Genomic DNA, 20182 nt, shown 5'->3' with positions numbered 1-20182 from the left:
TCAATAAAAGAAAATTGTCTAGTTTAAAAGATATCCAATAGGTATTTTAAAATCTATGCGCTCATCAATATGTAAAAAATATATATTTTATAAATTTTTAAAATAAAATTACAAAAAAAATATAAATTAAATATAAATTAAAATTTAATTTTAATTAAATTTAACCTGATAAAATATAAATTAATTTTAATTTTAATTATATTTAACTTAATAAAATATAAATTAATTTTTTTTTGCGGATAACAAATATCCATGGATACGAGTAATATAATAATCTCACCCGACCTGTTTATAAGCGGGTATCAACTATTCGTCATGAATTTTATCTCCAGATAACCACGGACACATGTAATTTTGTCATTCCTAGTTATGCTTATGGAAAGCAATATGATATTCAAGTAAGCCAAAAGCATCATATGGTAATATATGCACTAATTAATAAATTTAATTAATATATCTTGTAGTACATGTTATATTCACTATTGTTCATGATCCTTTTATTTCCTATATAAATTGCGGATTATCATTGTCAATCGATCTTGTTGATATAAATACGTCACAATCGAGTATGTATTGGTCGAATACATGTCAATCCAATAAGCCAACATGTACTCAGCCATAAATAGGTCATGGTTGAGATGTACCTGGACGTGTGAAGTACATTAGCCCCTCAAGCTTTAACATGTTATATGTCAAAGACTTATAAAAAGATTCCACAGATATCGGATAGTAGGATATGCACTAGTTATAAGGATGTTGGCCTTTGGCTCTCGTTCCATTTATGAAGAAAATTTGTATTTCTTTACTATGTAACCTTATAAGTATACTAGCCCCGAACCTCGAGAAGTGCAGTCGACAAAGAGGGATTGATGGGTGTTAGACTTAGAAGTGTGCAATATTCGTTACTCCTTGATCTTTAAATCTTAGATGATGTAAAGGTTAAGATTGAAGAGGAGGAGGTGAAGGGTCACAAAAAAATTTATAAATAGTGAAACCATATTACGCATTTAAGTTCTTGTAGCACTTATTCTTGTGGTACCAATATATGTGTCAAGAGTAACCAATGATCTAATTTCCACATAGCATCAAGTATGTCATTATCTAGTAGTTTTGGTATGTATATTAGGGATATTCTAGAGCTGAGTAGTAGTAAGTCATTGTGTGGTGATCCATTAATGGTATCTCCATTTAATAGAGAAGTGAATATTGAGATGAGAGAGGAACCTTTCAATGAGGTAGCCAAGTCTATGTGGCCACCTAGGGGAAGACATGAGTGGGTAGAACCAAAGGTTAAGATGTATACATCAATGTTTAAGTGGTCATCTATGTTGAGGTCATGGTTGAATAGTATACATACCTTTGAAGGGGCCATATTCTAAGACATAATAACTTATGAAAGGACAAGTTCAATAAATTATGTCTTCCATGGACGATAGGGTCATACCTAAAATTTCTTTTATGTATACATAGCATTTTTCATTTAGCTACACTTTTGCTTACCCTTTGACAATTTCACAATGGGGTACTACACATTTTGAATATGGCTCTTACCTAACTACACACAAACAAGTGGGGTTGCATGCAAACATTCTAGCTTGTATGTAAATAATTGGGGTTAGACCCTACACCGGTGCTTCTTACATTTGTATAATACATGTCCTTGGCATCTAATTACTTGGCTTTCATTGGGGAGTCAAGTGAGGACATGCTTGTTGGGTTCTTATACCTAGTCTTTCAAGAAACTTAAAAATGGTTTTCTCAAAGTAATGGTTATCCAATAAGGGGCGTTCTCATTTTTATGATGTGATCGGCAACCCTAAATTCCCTTTCTACTAGACCAACAATCTAACTAGGTACCAAGAATGGTCAAAGCATAACATGATATATAAGGATAAAAGAATACTAAGTATCCTGATTCAACTTCCCTGCTGCCTACCGACTAGGGAAATAGTTAAAATATACATGTCTCCACGTCCTGTGGGTGACATGACTTGTAAGTTTATTCTTATATCCTGAGTATGAAGTACTATACGGCTAATTCTACATGTAGTGATAATGGAGCATCATGCAAAGAAGACAGGAACTGGCAATGTGTTCTAAAGTTTAAGGAAGAAGTTGAGTTGCACTGAAGGGGTTAGTGGTAGATATACATCCTCCTTAAGAAAGTCCAACCTAGTAAAGTGCAAGGGAATGGAAAGGATACGAAGAGTTTGAAGACCAAGTTGAATCCAATTCTGACTATCAAGTGATTATGGAGGTTTACTCATCCACTTAAGTATGAAACAATGTGTCCAATTTAACTTGAGTGAGGAGGATCAAAAGATGATGGATGAAAGAAACTCAAAGATATGCCAACTTGGAGGAGGATAATACTACTTAGAGTGTCAGATAACCTCACCCTTAGAGAAAATCATGCCTAATGCCTATTTTGGATAGTCTTGGAAGGCAAGATTAATCTTCTCTTCTAGAAGGTCAACCTTGGAGGCTTGGACACCAAGCTAGGGTTCTCTCCTTTTCAAGACACCTATTTTAGTTAACCTAGTTTCTAGAACTTTGTTTTGTATTATTTCACCTTAGTCCTTAGATTTATGTTTTTAAATAGACCATTTTTCACACTTATAGAAGGGGTTCTCCTAGAATATTGTAAGGATTGAATATTTTTAAGGATAAACACTATATTTGAACACCTTCTGAGGAGCTCTTTTTTTAGAGTGTCTTCTTCCTGAAACCTTATCTTGAGGATAACTCTCAAGTGGCAGCAACATCACTCATCTTGGGTTGGTGAGCTTTGTGCTTCCCTAAGTGGCATGCTTCCTTTGAGCTCCTTATTCCCTCTTCTTGTATTCCATCTTTGTTCATTTTTTTCTTCTTTTTTTGTTCTTTATGCATACTTTTATTCGAATTTTTTTGCTTTCCATGGTATTCTCATTTTTGTTTTCATTAATTAAGCTCTTCTGCTCCTCTTGAACTTTTAGAAGTACACCTTCACATCTAGATAACGTTGTTATCTTAATGTCCAACGAGAATCTTTTAGAGTTTTCTTAAACATTAAAACACTATATTTGCTAAATTCTATGATGGATATTTATCACAAAATATCGAAGAATTCTTAAAGATTAAAGTATAAAGTGTGCATTTAACAAAGGTTAGGATAAAATGAAAAGACAATAGGTAATGTAGAGAAATCAAACAAATGTTTATTATAAGATTATATGCATAATGTTGTCCATAGTCTAATGCTTTGGTCTGTCTTAATAAATTAGAAGTATTTTTTGTTATTCAAGTTAACGTGTGCCTAAAATATTCACACTTTATCTATCATGTGTAGGGATGACAAAAAAAATCCGCGCCCGCGGGTATCCGTGGATAAAATCCGCGACAAATAGTTGATATACCCGTGGATATTTACTACCCGCAACCCGCGGATAGCGGATATTTTAATACCCGCTTATAAACGGGTCGGGTGCGGGTATTATACTATCCGTACCCGCGGATACCCGCAAAAAATAAAAATAAAATTTTAATTTATATTTTATTAAGTTAGATTTAATTAAAATTAACATTAATTTATATTTTACAAGATTAAATTTAATTAAATTGAATTTAAATTTATATTTAATTTAATTTATATTACATTTTATATATTTTTTTAATTCTATTTAAATTATTTTAATAATTTATTAAAATATATATTTTTTAAATATTTTTGGGTATCCGCGGGTTTTAAAATATTCGCGGATATTTTTTAAGCGGGTATCCGTGCGGATAGCGGGTGGATTTTTTTCTTGTCGGGTCGGGTTGCGGGTAGACACTATTCGTGCCCGACCCAATCCGTTGCCATCCCTAATCATGTGCTCAAAAAATTAAACATAGTTTTATCAAGTTCACTTTGACATGAACTAAACGATACAAGCCAATTATATTGACCAAATGACATTAGTTTATAACCATCAAACATTGGAAAATCAAGATGACAAAAAGTAATATTCATCATATGAAACAAAAGATAAAATGATTCGTCGTATGATTAATTACGAGTTGATTAGTGTTATAATCGAAATCGAAAAAAATAGAATAGTGAATCATAAATAAATTTTAAAAATAGATTTTGGAGACGACATTGTTATTTATTCTAAAAGACAATAGAAATATTGGAAAATAAAAGTGTGATAAAGAAAAATAATCTTTAAATTCAAGAATCGAATAAAAAATATAAATTAATATGAAAATAAGAAATTGTTTTTTGGAAAAAAAAAGTCTTACTAGAATTAACATCTCCGAAATAATATAAGCTTTTGTGACAAGAAAAAAATAGTGATAACAATAATCGTTTCCAGTATTAATATACTATTCATGAAAAATTACAAATATTTTTTTTTAACAGTATGGAGAAGAAAATGTCACTTGTTTATTAAAAAACTAAAATACATCTTACTAGTTTATAAATTAATAGCTCTTGATTATTATTTATTAGATTGCTGATATATATATATAATATATATATATAATATATATATATATATATATATATACATATATATATTGAAAAAAAAATTAAACTTTGTTATTTTAGACTTGAATGTGAGATCTTCCTTCCAAAGATAACATTATTTTATCTTGTGAAAATGCGATTAATAGTGATCAATAAAAGTATTGTTACTATTACATATTAATTGTGATTAACTTTGTATTTATCATAATAATTTTCATAGTGATAATTAAAAAAAATGTCTAATAAAATATAATTAATATAAAATTTATTAAATATTTATAAATTAATAGTTGTTTATATTATTACTGACAAATTAATAATGTTTTACAAATTTATTTTTATATATTTATTAAAAAATTACAGTTTTATATATATTAGTGGCAAAAAAATATTATATTTGTTTTATTTTAGTCAACATTGTTTTTAGTGTTTTAGTAATATAATTAATAGTGATAAATTTTATATTTGTCACAAAAAAATTATTAAAATTAACAAAATATAATATCACAATAATGATTCATTAATAAAAAGTTGTCTAATAAAATTATTTTTCTTTTGATAAGAATATACTTAATAAAAAATTTATTGAATATTTATAAATTAAAAATAATCATATAATCATATAATTATTATTTTTAACTGCTGATAACCAAATTAAGTTCATTCTAATTTAGATTTAACTCACCCGTAATCGTGAGTAGCCTGACGTAACTAGATTGAATTATACATAACCACAATAATATTAATGTGAAATATTATTTAGTAGAATGTGNCTTGTGGAACAAGTGTCTCTATGGTCAAACCAAAGGGCATGACTAACTATTTAGGCAATCCAAACTTGATCTTGAAAGTGGTTTTCCATTCATCTCCTTCCTTAATTTTTATTTAATGGTAACCAATTTTAAGATCAATTTTGGGGAAAATGTTTGCTCCATGCAACTCATCCAACATGTCTTCCAATTTAGGAATGAGGTGTCTATATGTGTCCAACTTTCATTGGTACTATATCACAAACAATTTTATCTTCATAATTTCCAATGGAAATGGGTACACTCACTTGTTCTTTTACTATATTCCTTCATCCTCTTTGATCAATTGAAGTTTATAGGGTTTTGGATGAGGAGTAGCAGTTAAGCCTAGTTTTTCTACTATTCTTGAGCTCTAACAATTACAACAAGAGCCACTATCCATAATCATTGAACATGTCTTTTCTAAAACTTTGCATCTGATGTGGAATAAGTTCTCTCTCTATAATTGTTCAAGCTCAACATGTTTTCTCTCTGGAAGTCTCCTAACCATAAGTAAATCTTCATCACAAGGTAAGACTTTTTCTTCTTCGAAAGTGGATGTTTCTGACTCAGTACAAGATGAACCCTCACTATCACTCTCATGTTCAAGGATATAGGTTGACCTCTTATTGTGGCACTCAGAAGAGTAATGTCTTTTTCCCCCCACATCTATAGCATTTGATCTCCCTACTCCTATTCTCGTTGGAAGGTTCTTTAACTTGAAGGTTTTCTTTTTCTCTTTTTCTCTTTCTCTCTCTCTCTCTAGACCCTTCAAATCTTAGCTTGGATAGACTACCCTCTCTCTTATAATCTTTCTTATGGGTGGAGGTGGTAGGATAATCTTTCTTAGTGGAGCTTTTGCTTTTAATTTGTTGCTCCACTCTTACATAAAGCTAGATTAACTCACTGAGATCATTATAAGGTAACAACTCTACCTTATCCCTTATATCATAATTGAGTCCACTTTGGAACCTAGCAATTGTTATCCTTTACTCCTCTCTTATCTCAGTCCTCAACATGAGTAATTCCATCTTTTTCCTATCTTTCATCTTCAACTTGTCCATCAACTCCCTATTAGAGTAGGCTAGCATATGTTTTCTTCTTAAGGCTGACCTTAGTTATTTCCAATACCTAATGAGAGGTAGGTTTCCTAATCTTAGGTCTTTTACTAAGGTTGTCCACCAGTATAAGACATAGCCTTGAAAACTCAAAGAGTCCATAATCACTCTTCTCTCATCATCTATTTGGTGGCATTCAAACAACTGCTCCACTTTCATCTCTCATTCCAAATACTCTTCAATATCATCCTTATCATGGAAGGGAGGAATATATATTCTAAGTTCTCTTGTGTAATGTTCCCTAGGTCATCGGGTTCTCCTAGGAGGTGATTGATAATGATCATCACTATAATGACTGCTATAACATTCTTGCTCACTAGGATGAGATGATGTGTCTCCAAGGTATTCTTTTCTCTTATGTGAACACCATATCTTGTTTTTGCCTTTATTTTGATTAATCAAAATTTAACCAATCATATCTTTAAGCTCACTAATCTCTTTATCCATTTGTTTAAACTTTTGTTCAAACTCTTCCCTAAGTTGTAGGCTTTCATTGATAGATCTCATATTACCTTGTACACTAGATTCGCTCATACTTGTGAAGTGTTTCTGAAATTGTTTTCAAAGATTTCAAAATCTTTTACAAGCTATGAGTGAAAAAAGATTTCATAATTTTTTCTTGTTTTAAAGATGAAGGATTTCTAAAGAGAATCTAGAGGTAAAGTTGTTCTAAAGGTGAGTCACAAATGGACAAGCTTAAGAGCCAAGCCCTTCCTATCCAAAGTTTCCTCAAATTATTTTTACCTAAACTTCTAGGTAGAAATCTTTCAAAAAGTTGTCTCAAATGTAAATTGAAATTATCCTAAATATCACGGAGACTTAAAACATAAAAATCATTTAAGCAATCAAGTAGAATAGTAGAAATGTAAATGCAAATGAAAAATGTTAGATGGTCCTAAGTGAAAGTGCAAGTGATGCTTGGAGCCCCTTGACACACTTTCAAATGTGATATGCACGATTTAAGGCTATTACAATTTTCAAATGTGAACTTGGAATTGCATCAAGGGTATTTTCCCAAGTCACTTATTCAAATAATAAAACCTAATCTAAAACAACAAAGGTTTCGTGATATTGGTGCTCAGTTACACTTGAAACGATGCTTAAAAACTAATATGTGCTTTAAACTTCAATCCTTTATGTTTGCTTCTTCAAAACATATTGGATGTAAGCCTTTTTCTAGTGTTTTATGCTGCTGGAATGCTACTCTTTTGCTTGCTGAACAATCACTTCATTGTTCCAAATTCAACTGTCTCTCCACTTCCTAAGAGGCTACCTTGGTAGGGGGAGGTTTCCGTAACTTGAATACTCCAAAAAAGACTTCACAGCACCATTGAAATCAATCAAAACAGTCACCAACAGATTAGGTTGTTGCATCTAATTTGGTTCCAAAATAAACCCTTAAGAGGCCAATGAGTTTAAAAGCAATTAAAAAAGGTTTAGAAATGAAGTAAGCACATAATTCACTGGTGCATAAAGGGCTTTAGATGTCCGTACTTTTGGCCTTTTGACATCCGACCTTCCCCTGACGTCTTTGTGGGTGACGTTACTCAAACGTCGGGAGTCCACATCGGACGTGTATATAGACGTCCGATGTGTCAGGCCCGACGCCTATCCAGACGTTCGGTGTACACCTCGGACGTCCATGTAGACGTCCCACGTGCCCGTCAGACGTCCCGCGACGACCACCTCCTGAATTGTTTTCAAGTAGGCTGGGGTTGGACGTTCGTTTGTGCACTGCAAGACGTTCGTTTGTGCACTGCAAGACGTTCGTTTGTGCACTCGGTTGACATCTTCTATAGATAAGGCAGAGCGTCCTTGGCTCAACATTTTAGCACATAGGGCTTCGGCCGGCGCTACTACAGCGCTTCGCTAACTCGAAGCCTCTCGGTAAATCTAGCTTCGCTAACGCTCGGCTAAGTCTTGAACCGTTGAGCGTTCGCTTTCTCAGTAGCAAAAGCGGTTATCTTGCTCCCGCTTCCTCGCATCTGTGCTCGTCAAGCCAACTTTGCTTTTTGGGAGGTGAAACTGCGATTGAAGCGGACATTTCGAAATGACAGCATCGAAGATCCCCCTGCTTGCAGAAATGAATGGATCAGAAGGGGGGCTAGGTTCTATTTTCGGGCTGGGCGGGAGGTGAAGGCCATAAGATTGCCTTCCCGGTAAGAAAGAGAGGAAAAGGGTGTTGTCATCTAAATAAGTGAAACTCTCGACATCCGTTGTGTCAGGGGGGGGGGGACGGACGTCTAAGAGGCTGGACAATCACCTCTTCAGCTCCCCTCTGTCAGCCCCTTAACCCTCCACAACGAACGTTTAAGGGGCTGACAGAGGGAAGTTGAAGAGGTGATTGTCCAGCCTCTTAGACGTCCGTGGGTGGGGCCCGGACGTCTATAATTATATAGATGTCCATCCCCCCACAACGGACGTCGATGATTTCACTTATTTACGGATATGTCACCGGTCAATTATTTACGTTGGGGCTGTTGAGGACGGACGCCTATGGGGTGACGTTAAAGGCAATTTCTGCACTAGTGATTAGATCCTAAGCTATTTCGAAACTGTTTGACAAAATCAGAAAGTGTTTGATGAAATGTCTCAATGAAAACCAATATGGTGTTTTTGGTTTGTTATTACTCTAAACCGGATTGCACAGCTCTAAGCCTTTTTAACACTTTGCAATACTTCTTTTGATAATTTATTTCCACTTCAAAACACTGAACCGAATCTTGCTAAAATCGATATCGAAATTCAAAGCTAGATCATCAAAACAGAACATGACTTTTAAACTCTCCACTAGAAAAAAAATTGACCAAAAATTGGAGGTTTTGGAAGTGATTTCGTACACAAGTTATTCTAACACTTTCAACAACTTTAAGTCATCAAATTAAACTTGTTTGAACTCTAATTAGGTATAAAACCAAATTACAACTCGAATTCACCTTTCCACTTTCTAATTTGACTCAAAATGGGTGGTTTAACATACTATTTTGCATACAAGTCACTCTGACTTCAAATGAATTGTTCTAACAGTTTTAATACATCAAATTGAACTTGTTTAAACTGCTAATTAGCACATAAATACCTGAAAAATGACCTATAATGACCCAAATATGTAGATTTTGCATCAATCTATTGAGAATCATTTTTATTCTCTTAACTGTCTTTCAATACTACCATCCGCTTTGTATTTAATTTTGTACACCCATTTGCACCCTATAGGGAATTTTCCAGGGGGTAACTGGGTTAGGATCCAAGTATTATTGTCTTCTAAGGCTTTGATTTCCTTATCCATAGCTTCTTTCCATTCAGCCTTGGTTTTAGCTTCAATATAAGATTGTGGTTCTTTGTTATTAGTAATAGTCATGATATATTTCGAGTATTTCTCTGACAGATTGTTGCAATTCAACACATTATTTATTGGGTAGGCAGTCTTAAGAGTATTTTTAATGGATAAAGATTGATGAACCTGATGAACATAGTCTTTTAGGTAGTTTGGGGTCTTTCTGAGCCTGTTGGATCTTCTGCTTCTATGATTCTCTTGATCATCAGTATCATTGTTGTTGTCTCTGTTAACAGAGGCTTGTTCCTGTCTTTCTTGATCATCTGACTCATCATTTCTATCTTCAGCCAAAGGATAAGAATCCTTTAAAAGATCATTGAGAGATTCAGTTTTCTCTTCATCACTGGCAGTATCCTGTCTGTCTTCTTGCAAGTTGTTGTAAGGAAAAACATTTTCATAAAAAATGACATTTCTGCTTATGAAAAGCTCTTTAGTATTTAGATCTAAAACAGTATAACCTTTGACACCACTCTTATACCCTAGAAAAACACATTTCCTTGCTCTGGAATCAAGTTTGTTTCTGCTATTTTCAAGAGTGGAAGCAAAGCATAGACATCCAAAAACTTTAAGATCTATATAAGCAGGTGATTTATCATAGAGCATGTCATAGGGAGTTTTGTTGTTGAGAATAGGTGAAGGCATTCTATTTATTAAAAAAACAGTGTGCCCAACAGCATAGGACCAATAAGCTTTAGGTATATTTGATTGGAAGAGGAGACTGCGTGTGACATTAAGTATGTGTTGATGTTTTCTTTCAACAACAGAATTTTGTTGAGGTGTCTCAACACAGCTATTTTGATGATTAATACCATGTATATTATAGAAATTTTCACATCTAAACTCAGGTCCATTGTCAGATCTGATGTTCTTAACCATCTTATTAAATTGGTTCTTGATTTTAATGACAAAATTCTGTAATAAGTCCCTTGTTTGTCCTTTATTGTTCATTAGGAAAATCCACGTGTGCCTAGTATAGTCATCTATAATCGTGAGGAAATATCTATGACCATGAACAGAGATAGTATTTAGAGGTCCCCATATGTCACAGTGTATAATTTCAAAGCTTTCATTAGTAGTAGAAATACTCTTAGGAAAAGGTAACTTGTGTTGTTTGGCAAAATGGCAAGTGTCACAAACAGAATTAGCATCAACTTTGATATAAGAAAAATTTTCACATATGTGTTTCATTGTTCTATGTCTTGGGTGTCCTAGTCTAAGATGCCACAGGTTAACATCAACACTCTTACAAGAGAAAACACCTTTTGAAGTATTGCTTTGAACTGGTTTATGTAAGACTTGAAGGTAATAGAGCCCATTCCAAGATTTAGCATATCCAATCGTCCTCAAAGTATGATTTTCCTTGATCTGACAATGCTTAGAAAAAAAAGTTAGGCTGCAATTCATATCCTTGATAAGTCGTTGCACAGATATCAAATTAAAACAGAAATCTGGTATATAAAGGACATTAAAAATAGTAAAATCCTTGGTAAACTGTACAGTTCCAGCATGTTCTGCAATTAGTATAGTGTTGTTTGGTAGTTTTATAGAAATTGGTTTGATTTTGTAGAAGGAAATAAAATTGTTTTTACTGTGAGTGACATGATCTGTAGCACCAATATCGACAATCCAAGAAAAAATACCTTGTTCATTCTCAGTTTCGTTTCTTTGAACCTGATTGATCTTGTGTGTGGGGGTTTCATCTATTCTGTCTATCATTTTGGGGAGTTTGTGCATCTATTCTGGCGTGAGAGAATTGAAACTATTTCCATTGCTGATTTTTTGAATTTTCTGGGCTTCCTCAGAGTCAGTGTTGTTCTGGCAGGCATTGGCAGTCGTCCAATCATTTCTTTTGTCTTCCTTTTTGTACCAAGGAGGATATCCATGTTTGGAATAACACTCATCTATAGTATGGTTCATCTTGTTACAGTAAGAGCATTGTTTCCCATAATTGGGATTTCTTCCCCTTCCTCTGCCTTGACCACGAAATCCAGTTCCCCTTCCTTGGTTCTCAGCATTTCTTCCTTGATTCTTCCAATTTTGGTCTGGTTTCCACTGACCATTTCTTCCTGCAACATTAGCTAGAGTTTTAGCCTCTGTAGAGATTTGTTTTTCCTGTCTTTCTTGCTGGATAATGAGGGAAAAGACACGGTTAACATTGGGAAGAGGGTCCATTAAGAGTATATGTGTCTTGACAGTGTTGTAAGAGTCGTTTAAACCTTTCAGAAAGCATATTACATGCTCGACCTCTCTGTATTTCAAAGAAACTCTGGATAAATCGCAGCTGCAGGGAGTGGCACAAATGCAAGTGGGTATAGGCCTTAATGACTCTAGTTCCTCCCATAGTATTTTTAAATCTGTAAAGAATTGACTCACCCCCCTTTCACCTTGTCGAATGGAGTGTATTTCTTGTGGTAAGTCAAAGATTTTGAAGTAATCTCCCTTAGAAAACCTTTCTTTGAGCTCATCCCATAGCTTTTTAGCCTCCTCAATGTAAATCACGCTTTCGGCAATGTGGGGTGACAAAGTTTTCGTTATCCAAGATAAAATCATAACGTTGCATCTCTCCCAGGCGTCGTAGGCAGCATCACTTTCTTGAGGTCTCTTTATGGAACCATCGATGAACTTCACTTTATTCTTGGATAGCAAGGCTCTCCTTAAGCTTCTGCTCCAGGATGAGTAGTTGTTTTCGTTTAGCACTTGAGTGATTAGAGTGAGCCCATGATTTTCTCCTGGGTGCAGATAGTAGGGACTAGCTGGGTTGGTTGCTGGTTCGAATTGATTCATGGTGGAAGAAAGAAACCACCAGGAAGGCCCAAGAAACAATCAAGAACAATCAGAGGAATAACGGAAGCAGAGTAGGCACTTAGACGTGCTCTGATACCATATTGCAACGAACCCAGCACTGTGCACTTGAAATCTTGACGGCCCAATATCTCTGTTGGCCCATGGAACGTTTTATTCTGAGAGTTGAGTGCATGCGTTGCATTATCATGTAAATGGAAGAATGGAAGAGAGAGAATGATGCGACAGAGTGCGAGAGGCGATGGAGAGAGAAGTGGTCGGCGATTCCTTCGACGGCGCTCCGACACGGTGGCTGTCGGTGATGCAGAAGAAGAAAACGTAGATCGTAACACGGTGAATAAGAAAAACTAACTACCCACTAAACTTGAGTTTAAATGAATCAAAAAGAACAACAGTGAAAATGACTCTATGAAGTGTAATTACACTATAGACAAGCAGGAATCAGTCAGCTACAAAGTCAGAACTAAAACTAGAAGTTCTAGGAATTTTTTATACGGTGCAAAGGAAGATGAACATAAAAACAGCAATTGTTTCTGATTTTTAAGGCTATGCTAGATACATTTCATTGCTTGTTATGGTTGTCATACCTTTAGCATTCCATTGTGCTACATTCACTGGCGCAACTCATCATTAGCTTTTTGTAACTGTTTCTGTTGACAGAGTCTCATTTAGATGTTTGCGTGACTCTTCCACCTCTCTCTACAACCACTCATGGTCAATAACAACCTCTCTCCAAGGAGCATGCTCCCATATCCACTCATGGTCAATATCAACCTTCAATCTTCTAATATTCTGGGTGGTTATTGATTTTTTAGTTGAGTGAACGTCAAATAAAAAAAATTTGAGTGTTTTTATTGAAAACAAAAAGTATGAAAATAATATAAATAATTTAAGTAAAAATCATTAAAAATAATATGGTCATCTTTCCCCCCAAATGTAAATGTAAGTAAAAGTCATTAAAAATATATAAATAAATAATTACTTTAAGTGTTTATTAATGGTATTATTGTTCAACTGTTACATTAATGGTATTTATTAATGGAATTATTGTACATTTAATAATGGTATTATTTAATCGTGAAAATACTTACGATTAGAATATTTTTGCAGGTACACCGTTCCTTCAAGATTAAGAGATACGATATCTTCGAGATCGAAGACAACCAAGAAGATCGAGATCTATTTAAATAAACTGAAATTCTTCAACGACCTTCAGAAGACCATGTAGTTTTACAGATGTCATCTTGGTCTTGTAATATAAGTAAAGGATTTTATCTTTGTAATATTCACGACATACATAAATAAATCCTGCATGTCTCATTTTCTTCATTTCATTTTGTACATTTGATTTTCTTTTATTTTATTTTCTGTTGTGCCATTTATAGTTGAGACATATCTTACTTTATTGATAAATTATTACGAAGGATATATTGATAAGCCCATAAAGGACTAACTATGTAAGTAATTAAAATTAGGTAATGTTACTTCATGTATTTGATAGAATAATTTGAAGATTTAGTACAGTCTTTTACATTATATACGTAGAGTTAGATAAGTATATTTTTGAGCTAATATGTAGCTTTTTAACAGAAAATGTACACGAGAAGTCAATACAGTATATAAGAAAGTTATATGTAAAATATGTAATAGAAATGCACAATAATAAGTACAACACATTTATTTGTATGTTATTTAAAATGAAAATGATATAAAATTATCATATTGTTATATCCATATTCTGACTTATTCTCCATTTATAATAATTTGTTTGTTATAGTTGTATATAATTTTGTTTAGGTTTGATTTGTAGAAAGAAACAAAAACAAAAAAATTATGTAGGAAGAACATCTATATTAAACTTCGGTTATTATTAAATCAAAATACAAAATAGTGTTAAGTTTCAGTTATACTCAACCCCTTCCTTAATAAAAATAATTTAATTTCTAAGAGCATTACACTTCAATTATTTGAAGAACTGAATTCTAATATCTCTATAAAATTAAAATGTTTTTAAAATATTAAAAGGTATTAGACTACCGTTATTAAAAGAATCAAAATCTATTTTTTTTATTTATTTTCTTTTATTTATAGTTTTATGTTTCAGTTTTGTTCAAAACTAAAAACTAATATATATGAAAGTTTAGACTCGATTTATACCAAATTAAAAAATATCTATATTTTTATATTGTCTAAATATACTTTGATTATTAAACCGAAATAGAATAACTAAAATATGTCTTGATTTTTCTTTGCACTAGCGCTACTACAGATATTTGAGTATCTCATCACATGTTGCAGTGCTAGCTGAGATGGCTTCAACCCTTTAATTTAGACCGGCAGATAGACACTGAATTACGCTGTTGGGCAAAATTATCATATGAGAGCTTCAGTGGTATCCAATGTTGGGTGTAAACCTAGGCCACTGGCACTCCATGGGTAATGAGCCTTGTCACACTAGCACTATGTGTGCCTTAAGTATCATAGTATGCCAGTTTTGTTGTTGATTTTGTTACACTGTTTGTTATTTTTTAGTTTTAGCTAGTTTTGATATTCTAATGGTTAATGTTATTAATGTTTATGATTTTAATACTTGATATAATTGATGTTCCAAATATTGTTGTAGAGATATAAGTTGGGATATGTATTTGATATATATAACTCCAATAAAGTGATTAAGTTCATTAAATATATATCTACTTATAATGTTCTTAGAATATTTAAAAGGATTTTTTTCATGGAAATTTTAGTAAAAATATTTATATTTTTTTTGGATATTTTAATATTCTTAGACCATTGTAGAAAGACTTTGTTAAAGATAAATTCTATTCTAACATATATGAAAAATATTTTTGGTTACCAAAGATATTTTAATTTCTATTGTGTAAACCTCTAAACTCTTCTTCAATCTTTTATTTATTTTTGCTCTTGTCACTTTCAATGCAAAAATATTTTTATATTATTGAGGAATCATCTTTTTTGAAATCCTCGTCACACTAACTATTAAGAGATTCTTGTGAAATTGACCTAACATGCTTATGCCCCCTATATAAGTTTCTATGATTCTAATATGAGATTCACAGAGTGGTTTCTTCCACCTCATTGTTATAGAAACAATGTTGTCCTCACTTCTAATTCTCTGCATTACTCTTCCTTTGTTTTTCTCATTCTTCCTCAAATACCTCAAAACCATGAAAAACCCACCACTCCCACCAGGTCCTAGAGGCCTTCCCATAATAGGGAACCTTCATCAGCTCAATAACTCTACTCTTTATCTTCAGCTATGGCAACTCTCAAGAAAATATGGACCAATATTTTCCCTTAAATTAGGTTTAAGGTCAGCCATTGTTGTTTCCTCTCCTAAACTTGCCAAAGAGGTAATGAAAGATCATGACCTTGAGTTTTGTGGGAGACCCAGATTACTTGGCCAACAGAAATTGTCTTATGATGGGATTGACATTGCATTTTGCCCATACAATAGTTATTGGAGAGAAATAAGGAAAATTTGTGTTGTTCATCTCCTTAGCTCCATTCGTGTCTCAAACTTTTCCTCAATAAGACACTTTGAGGTCCAGCAAATGATAAGAAAAATATCCATGCATGCCTCCTCCTCCAAGGTTACGAATTTGAGTGATGCACTCATGTACCTCACCAGCACTATTATATGCAGAATTGCCTTTGGGAAAAGGTATTGTAAGAGATATGGAACATGTTTTTCACACTCATATAAACTCACTCGTTTCTAAATTTTATTGTTTTAAAAAATTATGTGATATACTTTTTAGTACAAGATCGAGTAAAAGTTTAATTAAATGTTTCACTAAGTATCATATATTGGTCCACTTTCCACCAGGTATGAAGATGAAGGAACAGAAAAGAGTAGATTCCATGAGCTACTGAATGAGTGTCAAGCCATGTTGGGCATGTTTTTTTTCTCAGATTATATTCCTTTCTTGGGTTGGATTGATAGAATCACAGGGCTACGTGCTCGTCTTGAACAGAATTTCAAAGAGTTGGATACGTTCTACCAAGAAGTCATTGATGAACACATGGATCCTAATAGAAAGACACCAGAAAACGAGGATTTGATTGATGTCTTACTTCAACTCAAAAAGCAACGTTCGTTTTCCGTAGATCTCGAAAATGATCACATCAAAGCTGTTTTCATGGTTTGGACTTGTTTTGCTTTCCTCGTTTGATTTATCTACTTGTGTATCAAATTATTGATATGTATGTAGAGACTAGGCGTCAGATAGAACATTTTTAATTTATATATTATGTGTTTAATTACTTAATATGTTTTGGACAAAGTTCAGTTTAAAATATGTTTTGAATCGATTATGAACTACTGATTTCTTTTTTGCAGAACATGCTTGTAGCAGCAACTGATACAACTGCTGCTACAACGATCTGGGCTATGACCTTACTACTAAAAAATCCAAGAGTAATGAAGAAAGTTCAAGAAGAAATTAGGAATTTGGCGGGTGAAAAAGATTTTGTGTACGAAGATGATATTCAAAAGCTCCCTTATTTCAAGGCCGTGATAAAAGAGACACTGAGACTGCATCTACCAGCTCCCCTACTTGTGCATAGGGAAACAAATGAAGCATGTATTTTAGAGGGCTATGAAATTCCAGCGAAGACAATAGTGTATGTGAATGCTTGGACTATCCATAGAGACCCTAACTCTTGGAAAGACCCAGATGAGTTTTTACCAGAGAGGTTCTTAGATAATACAACAGATTTTCGAGGGCAAGATTTTGAGTTCATTCCATTTGGTGCTGGACGTAGAATTTGCCCTGGTATGATTATGGCCATTGCTTCGTTGGATCTTATTCTAGCAAATCTTCTCAGGTCATTTGATTGGGAATTACCAGTTGGAATGAAAAAGGAAGATATTGATACTGAAGTGTTGCCAGGAATTACTCAACACAAGAAGAATCCTCTATGTGTTTTGGCTAAGGTTCGAATCTAGAACTTAGATTAATAAAAAAGCGTGTGATATTTTGTTTTGCTGTTGTTTGGTGTCTTTAGCTGCATCTACTCAATAATGATGCCAATTCCTTATTCCAGAATATTTCTTTTGTTGTATAATTAATTTAGATATTATCTTGGTTGGACAATGAGATGAGAAGCGTGTCCCTCTTTGTATGAATGACCAATGAATACCATAAAATGATTGAAGCAACTGTACGAACTATATATGTACTTATGTCGGTATTATTATAGCTCGACAAAAAGACAACGGTTTTGTATATGTTCATGAGATTAAGACAAGAATAACCTAGTAAGTTAATTACTTTTTCTTTCAAAATAAAGTTACTAAGTGTTAGAATTTTTTTTGTGATATATGTTGGGAGATTGATCACTTCTAAGATCTAAGATATAAGTTGTTGATATAAATGACTTAGACACTCATTCTATCATAAAACCTTAAGGTTTAAATTTTGTGCACTACATTTAATATAATTTTTTTAATTTATACTTAAATTCCTAACAACATGAAAAATTAACTTCAAAAAAATCTTAAGATTACTAATATTAAAAATATATAGAAAAAAGAATACGAGATCATAGGTGAGTAAACTAAAATCCATGGGATCAACTAGGAAAAGCGAAAAAAAAAATCTTATTTTTTAAAATAGTAACTTATGTGCTTAGATGGTTTGTCCAACCAAAAAAAATTGTCTAAGAGAGAATATAGGTGGAATAATTTATTTGAGAATTAATAGTCTCATCTTCAAGTTAGATTGGACCAAAGCAAAACATCAATATATAGTGGAGAATGGTGCGGAAGTTAGTGATGGATGAGAAGATATGCCTTGATGGTTGTGGTGGGATGAAGATTAGTGATGGTTTTCTTGAGAGGTTGAGTCAATCCTAGAGAAGGGTGGCTAGAAGATACCACATGAGATACTCTATCCTTAACTTTAGAGACAACTTTGAATAACTCAAAATTTTGACAACATTTCATTACTAATCTCAAAAGACCTTTACAAAGGAGAGACACCTCTATTTATAGGAGAGATGTCTCCAAAATGTGTAGACACATAACCCTAAAAATGTTACCTCAGTGCAAACTTTAAGAAAATAATTCCATCTTGGTGAAGGAGAAGAGGACATATGACCACTAACTTTTAGAAAAGTTCTTCACTTCTAGAGTGCCATGTGGACACTACTCTTGCAAAAGCTTCCCCATTATAATTATAACACATGGCCATTTCTTCTAATGTAGGACGCCCTCCTCCATGCCTTGTCCAACATGTTAGGATAAAAACATAATCACCCAAGATTAACTTAAACTAGGCGCAAATTGGATGACCAAAAACCCTATACTACTTGGCTCTTAATACAAAGGCCTGAAAGGAAATCCTACACTACTTGGTTCTTAATACAAGTCTTAAATATTCATAATCTACTAAAGGTGCTCCATGATGGCCTAAAAGGAAGAACTTTATTTCACCTTGTATAAATGACTCCAACTCTTCTTGAATGTGCTTACACTAGAGAAAAAGAAAACACATTTTATAGCTCAAATTTATACCGCTTCTAAAATAACATGTATAAAAAATGATATGATGACAATTTTGTAAATAATAAAATATTTTTAATATCGATTGGAGTTACCTAAAAGTGTTAAAAAATGACTTTGGATGTGCAACTGATAAAACATGATTTTTTTTCTCCATTTAAATAGAATATATTTATCTTCAAAAAAGCTTGTATCACTTGCATATCATCATAATAAATAGATATGTTACAAAAATTCAGGTTTACGCCATCTCTATCTCGAGAGAATGTAGTGGGAAAAAGTCTTAAGACATTATAAATGGAAATAAAAAACTTACAAAATAATAAAATGACAAGCTGGAAAGGAAAACAAGATCCATAATGGATAACACCACTTGTTGTCAGTCTAGTTGTGCAAATACTACAAAATAGGCAACCAAATGAGCTCTCGTCACATTTAAGAAATAAGTTATAGTCACAATTAAGAAATGATCTTTGGACACAAATAAGAAAATTAGTTTTAGCAAATAACTCTTCAAAAATTATAATATGTACTAGTTATTATTCTTGTGAAACTAAATTTATCCTGCGAAGTCGCCTTCCACTCCCACAAACTCTTTACTACTCGATACTCATACCCAAGCCTCTTTTGCCCACTACTGAATTGTGGGGTGCTTGCAGAAAATCCTCTGATGCTCAAGTTTGTATTGCATAGATTCTGATCAAATATGAATTAAATGAAAAATGATGTCAAACTACAATTAAAATACTATTTATAGGTTTACCTTGTTGACCATAGGCCCCGAGTCGAATAGGTCACAGTTATGGACCCATTGGCCAGAGGCCCAATAACCAACTTACCTAGAAGAAACTAGAATAATATGTGGCTAAGTTATCCAATGAGAGAAGGTCCTCAGCAGGCATGAGGAAAGACCAGTAGGTAGTACCCTGGTTTAATGAGCGACGTTGTCATCAAAGTAGATGCAATCTTTAGTGTAGAAAGCATAATTATCGGTATTCGGTGTTCGGTTAAGCGATCCATTCATGTTGCATTCAATAGTCACCTTATTGGCTATAAACTATCAAGAACTAGGTACCTAGTAAATGGTATTATGTCATTGTCTTAAGTAAACCAAAG

At 33.3% G+C, this 20182-nt stretch overlaps 2 protein-coding genes across 2 annotated transcripts; one reads left to right on the top strand and one right to left on the bottom strand.

Annotated features, from left to right (window-relative positions):
* Positions 1-11469: 11469 nt before the first annotated feature.
* LOC148190776 (uncharacterized) lies at positions 11470-12519 on the bottom strand. The gene has a single exon (XM_088102111.1). It carries the CDS (start codon positions 12517-12519, stop codon positions 11470-11472), a length of 1050 nt encoding a protein of 349 aa, XP_087958237.1.
* Positions 12520-15641: 3122 nt separating this feature from the next.
* On the top strand, positions 15642-17509 carry LOC148190775 (cytochrome P450 83B1-like). The gene is made up of 3 exons (XM_088102269.1): positions 15642-16222; positions 16388-16703; positions 16901-17509. Exons 1-3 carry the CDS (start codon positions 15651-15653, stop codon positions 17507-17509), a joined length of 1497 nt encoding a protein of 498 aa, XP_087958395.1. The 5' UTR covers positions 15642-15650.
* The last annotated feature ends 2673 nt before the right edge of the window (positions 17510-20182 follow it).

The sequence above is a fragment of the Vigna umbellata genome, chromosome 11, assembly GCF_029865625.1.
Source record: "Vigna umbellata cultivar VRB3 chromosome 11, Vumbellata_1.0, whole genome shotgun sequence".
NCBI lineage: Eukaryota > Viridiplantae > Streptophyta > Magnoliopsida > Fabales > Fabaceae > Vigna > Vigna umbellata.
This window is presented reverse-complemented; position numbering and strand designations above follow the sequence as displayed.